General features: G+C 40.4%; 1 protein-coding gene across 5 annotated transcripts in view; it reads left to right on the top strand.

Moving 5' to 3' along the window:
- The first annotated feature begins 4,311 nt into the window (after window positions 1–4,311).
- The window catches only part of dennd1b (DENN/MADD domain containing 1B), a 155,139-nt gene continuing 148,713 nt past the window's right edge, over window positions 4,312–10,737 (top strand). For all 5 annotated transcript variants that reach the window (XR_013933235.1, XM_080429756.1, XM_080429755.1 and 2 more), the window contains exons 1-2: window positions 4,312–4,582; window positions 5,127–5,191. Coding sequence is in view for 4 of the 5 variants with exons in the window: in XM_080429756.1 (XP_080285882.1) it covers window positions 4,566–4,582; window positions 5,127–5,191 (82 nt within the window). In the remaining variant the exon portion in view is untranslated. The remainder of the gene's footprint in view (window positions 4,583–5,126; window positions 5,192–10,737) is intronic.

Genomic DNA, 10,737 nt, shown 5'->3' with positions numbered 1-10,737 from the left:
TAATGGCACCACCACAACCATTTCAGTGGGAGAGCTCAGTGGTCATGTTTGTTTGAAGGACTGCACAAAGACTTGTTGGATATGGTGGTGATGGAGAAATGTTTCCCCTTTAAGTGAATAAAGGAATTCACAAAAAAAAAAGGAAAAAAAAGGAATTCACTAGCCATGACAGATATTATATTATATTACATTATACAGTTTTGTATGCCATTTCTGAATAATAATAGCATTGTAATAAATAGGGTATATCTGAGATATACCATATTTATTACAATGCTATTATTATTCAGCAATAGTATAAAACCTGTGAATAACTAGTCTATTACTATATAGAACACAAGTCTTCACTATGGGCAGAATAGCCAAGTTCTGTTTGTGTGCGAATGCATTCTGACTAGGAAATATTTCCATTCAAGCAGAAAATGCATTGGACAGACAACTAGACAGGGAAATAAAAACGACCTCAGAATCCAACAAAAGAATGTTTCAGCATCTTTCTCAGTGGTGTAAAAGGTACTCAGATGTTTTACTTAAGTAAAAGTATCAATACTGCAATATAGTAAAAGTCCGGAATTCAAAATGTACTTGAGTAAAGGTACAAAAGTATCGGCATCAAAATGTACTTAAAGTACCAATCGTGCATGTCCCATTTCACAGGTTCAAAATGTATTAAAAAATCTTTTGAAAATAGCAAATCTACAAGCTCACAATGCCTTCCAATGCAAGGCATTGTGAGCTTGTAGACCGGCTATTTTCAAATAGCCGAAATGTATAAAGTAGCTAAATCTACAATTTAAAGTAACTAAAGTTTTCATATAATTGTAGTGGAGTAAAAGTATAATATTTGCCTCTGAGATGTATAGTGGAGTAGAAGTAAAAAGTACTGAAATTTGAAAATACTCCAGTAAAGTAAAATAAATACCTCAAAATTATACTTATAATCACAGTACTCGAGTAAATGTACTTAAGTTACCACCACTGCAAAATAATGTTTCTGCACCTTTCCTCTTGTCTTACCTCACATGCCTCTCGGTGTAAGTTATAAATGGCCAGCTCATCCTGGGTGAAGTGTTGTTCAGCGTGGTCCATGTCAACACACATGACACTGGTCACCACTTCATTGAACTCATTGGTCTCATTCTGCTCGGTATTGTTGATCTGTAACGTCCTGTTGCTTATCAACAATGGCTTTGAGTTTTCTTCCGAGAGCTTCTGCATCGACATGCTTACAAGTCGTTTATAAAGTTGTGGATGGAAAATGAACCTGCTGACAAACGCGTTGTTCGGGAGACTTTGGATAAACATGTTTTTTCAATGACAACAGTCAGCGAACATATGTTGCATGATGTTTCGGTCGGTCAAATATACACTATCTGTCGTTACTGTGTAACATCATGCTGCTTCTGACCCATCCGTGACAATGAAAATCACGGCGAAAACTTTGTCTAAAGACCACATGCAGAAAAAGACCCCAACATAAATGAACGAGGGGTGCAACCATAGAGTTATAATATATCGGTGCAACCGGGAGACAACATTTACGCTGGTTCCAGCTTCCTCTGCTCTTGTCCCTTTCTTGACATGTGACCATATCCATACCATAGTATTGCCTATATGATTTACACAGTGCCTCTACCGTTGTAAAGCAGCTACTACACAAAATACTGTATAGGTTTTGCATTCAATTCAATTCAATTCAAAGGGCTTTATTGGCATCATGGCATTAGAAAACATACGTTTTCATTGTCAAAGCAAAAGTGGAACATATCAATCAAAACAAAATAATGTATGTACAATTAAAAGGGAAGAGAAACGATGTTTGTATGTACAGTGTTTCTCCAATTTATTATTTAATAATAAGGGTAGGCTAATAATAATAAGAAGAAGGATGATGATGATAGTGTAATGGCCGTTGTGTTGCTGATCCAAAGAAGTAGTCATGGTGAATTTTTATAGGATTACTCTTTGATTTGTAAACATAGCCTACCAAACCAACTCATATACAGCACAGAAATGGGATAGAGTGTTAACAGCAGCTAACCCTCTTGTTCAGGGTTTTGTCCCAATTACGCACACATAAAACAATGGTTAAACAAACATTAATCACACATAAATCCCCACAACAGATTCACATGGTAAATAACAACACAATAACACAAAGAACATCAATTTGTGGGCAGTGGGTGGGCACCCGACGCATGCTGGGGAATCCCCCTCAGCACTAACAGCCTGGGATGCTGCAATAATCACAATAAAGTCAACACATGCAGGCAAATTTCCAGATTTTTGACATGATGAATGAAAGATTTATGAATATTATAGCTTATTGCTTGGCACTGCTAGTCAGATCCCTCTGTTTTAAACAACATACAGGTTAATACTGGAACATAGGCTATACAAAATAGTACGATGGGTTGGACTGAGCTCTGTGAGGTTGATGAGTGGACATTAATGGCCTTCTCAAGGTTATCTACTGCTGCAAGCTACCACTGATTATGTGTCAAGTCCTGCATTCTGGCTAATGAAACATGACGTGTCTTCTGACTGACATCATGGGGGTCAATTCTCCCCCAGACAACTTGCACATTGCTGGTCAAAACATTCTGTGAACATTTTTACTTATAGACACAACAATATTATTATTACACCCCCTCGCATAATAAATAATATGCTTGTACTCTTGAATTTGAACCATTCTGTACATCGTTATATTGTCAACTTTTCTGTGTAAAGTTACTTACCCTAGGCCAATGAATACAAATATGCAGCTATTTATAATCCTATAATGTAGCCTATACCTGACCATATTTTCATGTAGGCCTACATCCATTGTGTTTACTCTAAAATCCTTTTATTATATTAGAAATATATACATATAAATTAAGGATGTGCTTTGAACACAACTTTTATAATATACAGCAAACACCATCCATATTAAAGGTAAAATTGTCATTGGCAATGTAAGAGTATCCCCAAAATGAACAAATTAGGTGTAAGATAAGGGGAAGACAAGGGGAAGACAAGGGGAGGAGAAAATAAAGGAAGCACTTGTTATATTTTTCTTCTAAAGTTAGAATTTAGTTTACTCCAAATTCATGTTATGGTGCAGGATTCACTGTTTTTCCAGGTATCAAAACCTGTGTGTAGGTGCGAGCATGTTTTTCTTTTTTCTTATTTAAGAAAAGGCAATGGACCTGCCATTATCATTTCATAAGGGTGCCTGAGACAGCCTGCCCCAGTCTGCTGCCACTTAATTACCTCCCAGTCAGCCTGAAGAAAATTGGCTCTGATCCAGACAGATTCTCTGGAGGAGAGAAAGAAAGAAAGAAAGAAAGAGAGAAGCACATCTAAGCCATTGAGTTTCAATTTACCATGGGACAAATATAATCATTCCTTAATGCAAATAAACTGGTCAGTGACTCAGCATCTTAATGAGCCATGTGTTGCATACACATACAGTATGGCATATTATTCAGCTTGAGTGTAAAATATGAACATCCCCCTGTACTGATAGTCATAATACTGTAATAACGCTACAATTCAACTCAATCAATGCACATTACATATTAAACCATTAATCATAGATTGTATGTGCTTCATGAAGTTTGTTGTTATCATGGTGTAAAGTAACTAAGTACATTTACTCAAGTACTGTACTTAAGTACAATTTTGAGGTATTTTTTACTCTACTGGAGTATTTCCAAATTTCAGTACTTTTACTTCCACTCCACTACATTTCAGAGGCAAATATTATACTTTTATTCCACTACAATTATTTGAAAACTTTGAAAAATTATTATAACAAAAAACATACATTAACCTCTTCAGCCCTATATACATTTCGGCCATTTGAAAATAGCCGATCTACAAGCTCACAATGCCTTGCATCACAACGCATTGTGAGCTTATAGATCTGCTATTTTCAAAAGATTTTTAGACATCACATTTCATACATTTGAAAACTTGTGAAATGGGACATTGTGCATGATGAGCACTTTCTACTTTTGGTACCCTTAAGATCTAAGTACATTTTAATAGTTAATACCAATACTTTGATACCAGTACTTTTACTCAAGAACATTTTTAATTCCGGACTTTTACTTGTAACTTTAGTATTTCTACATTGCAGTATTGATACTTTTACTTAAGTAAAAATGTTGAGTTATTTTTCCACACCACTGGTTGTAATTCTGCTGAAGTGGAGTCCCCCCCCCCAACAGCAAGGTGCTCATCATCATTCAGAAGACATGATGATGACGTCACTAAATCTTTGACAGCACTTCCTGGAGTGTGTTTGTTGTGGGAAATACACATACCACCGTATAGGGATCGGGCATAGCTGGAAGTGAAACGGGCCACTTCTACAGCACACACACACACACACACACACACACTCAATAAGAACGACATACATTGCATCCGTTTACATTATTCAGCCTCTCAAGCACATTGTCGCCGCTATTAACGGAAGGTATTATTATCCACATAGCTTCGGACCGTAACGTAACAGTGCAGTCTGGACACCGACGCGCTGCGGACAGCCTGTCGCGATGTTGTTGTAAACCATGGACAGCAGGATAAAGTAAGACACCAGTTTGTTTTCCTTTTCTCTCCTTCTATCGCTTTGCTTTCTGTACGAACCAGTAGGATAATAGACCCAAACGTGGAGCTAATAGCAGCTAGCAGCACAGTGTGTGTGTGTGTGTGGATGAAGGAATGTTATGTTTCACACGCAATGTTGAGACAGTGGAATTAGCAGGCAGGCCAGCTGGCTCGGCAGCATTTGGGTCAGTCAGCCTGCTGAGCTGCTGTCTGTGGCTGACCACGAATTAGCAGCTCTGCTAGCCAAGCAAACCCCGGCTTGCATTCACCCAATTCACCCAATTCACCCAGCGAGCTCTGCTGCTGCTGGCTGGCCCCGAGTTTAGACCGTTCTAAGTTTGTTGTCTATATGAAGATGGATGGGATCGCCTTGTGACATTAGCTTGCCAGTTACTACAAGTCATACATGCTGAATTAAAACCACTCAATTCTCACTAGTGACCTTAGCTACTGACCGACGCTGCCTATATGGACAGAGTGACACGTACACAACACACCGTAAAAGCTGTTCTTTTTCATTTCAGGTTGGATCCAGAAAGAACATTTGATTTCGTTCTACAGGTGGCATGTCCAGCATCTGAACATGAGGGTAGGTAACTCAGTTACACCCTAGTAATAGACTTATTATTATCAATGACTAGTATTGTCTGCATTCAAAATTCTCTCTGCTTTGTGTTGAAATAGTACAGTACGATTTTACAATCATTGCTAAAAGGATAACACAAAAAGCCCTAGGGGCTTGTTTCCATTGTGGTCCTGTCTTAGAACCTTTCCAGGGCAGGATTTTAAACGTACTGAACATTATACATAATACATTTACGCTGACATTGTCATTGGAACCTTAATTGAAAAGAAACTCCCATGTGTTTGTCACTCTTTGTATGTTACGTATCTGAAAAATGACTGTTTGTGGTGGGTAATAATTACAGTGTTCACTGATAATGGTGTGTAGTCTGAATAGTATATGCTATAGCAGAAGCAGTATTTAGTCTGTTTAATGCTGTTCTCCAGCACAAGTCTCAGGTAACTTGTGTCAGAAAGCTATACTTTCATAAAATGTTTGGATGTCTGAGTCATTCCTCTCAAAGTGAAGGGAATAATTATACCTGCCGTGTTATTACAGGTGTATGTGTTCTGCTGTATGCCTTAGAGAAAACCTAAGAAAGGACAAGATCATATATTTTTTTAAGGTATAACACCAATGCGTCTCTTAGACGTCTTTATTCATCAGATCACTTTTTTATGCATGGTGGATCTTTGTTAGGTCATGACAAAACGCACATAATTTATTTATGGTTTCAAGCCTTATTTTTAACAAGCCCAGTTACACATCAACACTATGCTATCATCAAATTATAAGCTGTTGTATCAGACCTAACCATTGAAGGCAATGTTGCTCTAGCAGAAAAAGCCTGGGTACCAAGCAGTGACCCAGGCAGTTTTGGAAAGTTTCTGCTGCAGTATGGTCAGCAAGTAGCATTAGGCTAGCTGTTTTGCGATGCGATGGTCAAACATTCCAGCTGCAGCAGCATGCAGCCTGGACAGAAACTTGAGTGTTGAGGCTAACCCAGGAAATGATGTTGGGCCACTGAAGAACAACAATGTATTCCTGCGTTATGAATATGGGAATCAAAACAACCTATATTTCACATCAATATCCAGTGTCACCCTTAAGTCAAATATCATGCAAAAACAGTTGTGCTGCATATTACACCGGCTCTCTTGTTTTCCCCACTCGGTTTTGACGTTAAAGAGGTGTGCCGTGGACGGGTCACTTGTGCAGCTGCTGAGTTGACCATATATAGGGAAAAGTTATCCTTGGACGTTGCTCTTAGATTAGATTTAAAACCATACTCATAAACCACCGGCCTATACTGTAATAACTGACTTCCCCCCATGTCTGATCCAGGGTCAGACTCATATCCGGACTCCTTCTCTCAGGAGGACGGCTTCATAGCTATATGTATGTACACACACCCCTTAGGGCAGATGGAGCATTCTGTTCCGGCATTGGACAGACCTCCTGCCACTACGCTGTACCAAATCCTCATTGGCTAACAGAACCGTGGCATTCAGGAAGTAGACATGATGGAAGAAATCTCAGGAGATGTCACTGTATAATATTTGCCAGCTGAGGCTTATGATTTGGACGCCTTGTTTGCTTTAAAAGGAGTGGTTTCAGATAACCAAATAAGGACTGAGCCACTTCTTCCGTAGTTATTAGATCAATTTCCCTTTCTTCAAACTTCCTGTGTCTGAGAGGTACGAGGGATTTGAAATGATATGGCTTTTGAATGTCACAACTTAATCCATAAACTGTGCTTTGCTTCGCATCATTATACTCAACGTGAATTGATGGATTGTGTGTGAATAATAGATTTGTAGGCCTACAGGTGCATTAAGCCACAACATCTGACCTTTCTCATGTGCACTGCGCACTTTGTCTCAGTTCTGTCATTCTACGTTTCATACACTTTTGATATGAGCTCGCTAGAGTTACTGCTATGAGTCACACCAGAAAGGCTTTGGCCGGGCTGTGAAACCTCTTCAATCACTCACCACAAACTAGACCCGTTTCTCCTACTGCCAAAACGTGGAGGCGCAGCCAAAAAGGCACATCATATTCACACTTTATCTTCTCATTGCTGCATAGAGGCAAACAAATAATAGCCCACAGTAATGTCCGACATAGGCTATAATTAAATTGTCATAGCAACGCAGAGTGGAACATTTAGGTCTAACCATTTGGAGAAGTGGCCTAAGGTTTCACTTTGCTCATATAGTATCTTTTCATTTCTCCAGGGCAAGGTGGTTACTAATTATATTTTAAGTGCAGCATCGTGATGAATAGAGTGATTTTGATTCCCAGTTCTCCCAGTTGAGTTGTTCTATACTCCCGCTGCCGTGCACTGCCATCTACCTTACATTACCCTATTGAAAAATGGCCTGTGAAAGGGTATCCTCCTTGAGTGATCTGAAAGTGTGTGCCTTTCAGGATTTGCTGATGTCACAGCAGAACTTTGCCCGTTCTCACCACATCCTGGCTGTGCTGTGCTGTGCTGTGCTTCCAGGAAACTAACACCCTGTGTCTCACAGCTTGCTGCCAGTCTTAAGTGCAAAGGGGGGTTTGCACTGCTTGGCTTTGATCTATCTCTGTGAAAAAGTCAAACTAAAGGTTGATTGTACATTTGAGCCAATATGTCACAGACATATTAGAGAATATGTAACCTTGTAACCTTTCAAAGCACCTTTTCCGCTACCTCCTGTGTTTTGTTTTTAATTTAGAGTATCTAATTATTCGTACCCCTTTTTTCTTTCAATGTAGTCGTTTCCTATTAATGCCTATTAATGCCTATTAATTCCTCCCCACACATTACTGCGTTGCCACCGCTAGTGTATCGTACTGGCTCACCTGCCAGTGAGGATCCCCCACCGGGAGGACGTAGCGCCTCCGTCCTACTCCTCCCTTTCAACATTCCCTGCCGACAGGTGCTGCCCCAGCCGTAGGAGTACGTACAACGATAAATATCACCCTCTCCACCCAGCTTCCCTCCCTCGAACCAGAGTCCTGCACGGGTCCAATTTTGACAATCCGCACAAATAATGGACCCGTTGTCCAGCCCGTTACCTGTGATTACATGCGGTAAATAGCCTACAGACAGTCACTCAATTTAAAAGTGTGTTCAAATGCTTTTAACACAAGATAGCAGCCTTCAACAATAGCGGTACATTCAGTGGTCAGGTTCGTTCAGAAATCTGTACGTCAAGTGAAGAGCGGAGGAGCGAGCGCTCCATATATAGCCACGCGCGAGAATGCGCTTACGTCGGATATCCTTGGGTACCTCGCCCGTTGCAGGACTCTGCCGTGAACACAGACCAGTTTTGTTCATGTAGACACTGCCAAACCGGATGCATTGCGATGGATTAGAACCACTATACTCTGTGGTGGTGTCTTACCACTACACCACCAGAGCACCTTATTTCCTGTGTTAACAGGGGTTTGCATTTGTTTCGGTGAGCTCCAAAAATCCACTGAGGCACCCGCATGTCTGCACACAGGCAGCAGGGCTTCTTTTTATAGGACGTTGTTTCAGGCTGGTTAGTTTGAGTTTGAGTCAGATCAATGACGAGTAGAATGCGCAGGCATTCTGTAAGTGAAACTTCAAACAAAGAGCTTAAACCCTTATCTCAGTCTGACTCCAAGACTCTTTTGTAATAATGAAATTTTATACATTTTTCACAGAAAAGCAAAACAACAAAGGAACTAAAATACTGTTGAATAAACTAGAACAGTATTAATAGAAATAGCAAATAAAAATGGCAAATAAAAATAGACTCCAAGACTCTTAATAGGCTCACTGTTGAGTGTTGAATATGAAGACAAAAGCTGAGTCTGATATTCAGTGACTGAGCCATGTCAGGTTAAACATGGCATAGGAGAACAGTAACCAAGCATATCGATACACTTTGTAATGCCAGTTTTGGTTTTCTTCCAGTAAACACACTTTGTACACTGCAGCAACAATGACAATCAGCCTAAAGCTGTATAAGCTGTATACTGTAGTAACTTTAACGTGTTCTACTCTGTTGCAAAGTGCCTACAGTGTATGGGCCTGCCTCACTTACCCTGTCACTCAAGTAGACCACTGTTAGCAGGGTTTCATAAGAAGCCTGGGCCTTTTCTGATGTTCAGTCAACAGGGGCGTCCAGCCTCTCAGGATGACCACTCATCCATGGGCAGCGTTGTTGTAGCTGGATGACCTCATAGGCTGTAGTTCAAATCTGACGTACAGGAATCCAGATCAAGCTAATGGCTTGCTTCTTGCTCTGGTAGAGGAGGATACTATTTTAGTTTACGAGTGTTGAGTTTTAGCCATGCAATTTTGGATCCTTAACTTTGGCAACGTTATCAGTGTGAGCCTGTTGGACAATGTCCGGCTTATTTCTCCCGCAGTTAGTTGCTATTTTTTCCCCCTTGGCTGAACATGGAAGCAAGGTAACATTATATCTGTGCCGCAAGTAAGACCATTACTTGCGGCACAGATATAATGTTTTTCCCCCAAAGGACCCCCAAAATGTATTTGGCTGCCGACCCCCATCTCAAATTATTTAGTTCCAGGGAGGGACCCCCTGGAAGCATTTGAGTTACAAATGTACAAAGGTTACAAAAAATATATATATTCAAAGATTTGCGCACAAATTTTCATGATACAAAAAAAATAGCAGATCTACAAGGTCATAGCGCGGCACTCAGTGCTGCACTATGAGCTTGTATATCTGCTATTTTTGAATAGTCAAAGTATAAAACAATGGTTATAGCTCAAATGACACAGATGTGTTCCTGGATTGAATGGGTTAACTGTCTGTCATATAGCATTTTGTTATAATGTGTTATTATTAATCTATTAGAAGGCATTTTGGTAGCCCCTCGAAGCAGTGGTCCCTGTCGAGTCACTCAATAACACATTTGCTAGTAGTGGAGATTGCATGAGAACAATGAAATAAATAAGCTGTCCTGGAAAAAAAGGCATGCATTTGGGGGTAGAATGGCAGCAGTGTTTCAACTCGGGATTTGGCTCCACATTTCTAACCACAGATGACAGACACGGCCCTTTTTTCCACCCATGCTTGTCCACGGAGACCTGGCCTCCCTGTTCAGCCCCAGCCGAGCTCTGCTCAGTTTGGCTCTGTTCACTTTGGATGCTCAGGAGCGAGCGCGCGTTGCCCGAGAGCGTGACTGGCATGCTAGCTACTAGCGGCCCTGGCTACATAGAGCCATATTGATGTGTTTCCAAGATGCTGCCAAAGCTAGCAGATGACGCTAGCGCTGCCAAGGCAGTAGGTGGGGACAGATGCTACCTGTCCTCTCCGGCTCCCTCCAGCCAGATTGCTCCTAGTAACAAAGCAATAAAGTTAATAGATCAGCATATCAATTTTACAACGGCATTTGTGCTGCAATTAGGGGAACGATTTGCCGTTTAAAAAAACACAACAAAACTGTCAATGTTTTCATCTGGCTTTGATCACATTGTTGTGCCACTTTGTGTTGTGACAGCGTAGGCTTATCAGTTACCATTGAACATATGTCACATTTTTCATGAGAGTATTGACAAGTTCATTGTCAGCCTCGATATC

The sequence above is a fragment of the Gymnoscopelus braueri genome (assembly GCF_963280865.1).
Source record: "Gymnoscopelus braueri genome assembly, chromosome: 6".
Taxonomy (NCBI): Eukaryota; Metazoa; Chordata; class Actinopteri; order Myctophiformes; family Myctophidae; genus Gymnoscopelus; species Gymnoscopelus braueri.
The sequence above is the reverse complement of the archived record's forward strand: the minus strand, read 5'-3'. Positions and strand labels throughout refer to the sequence as shown.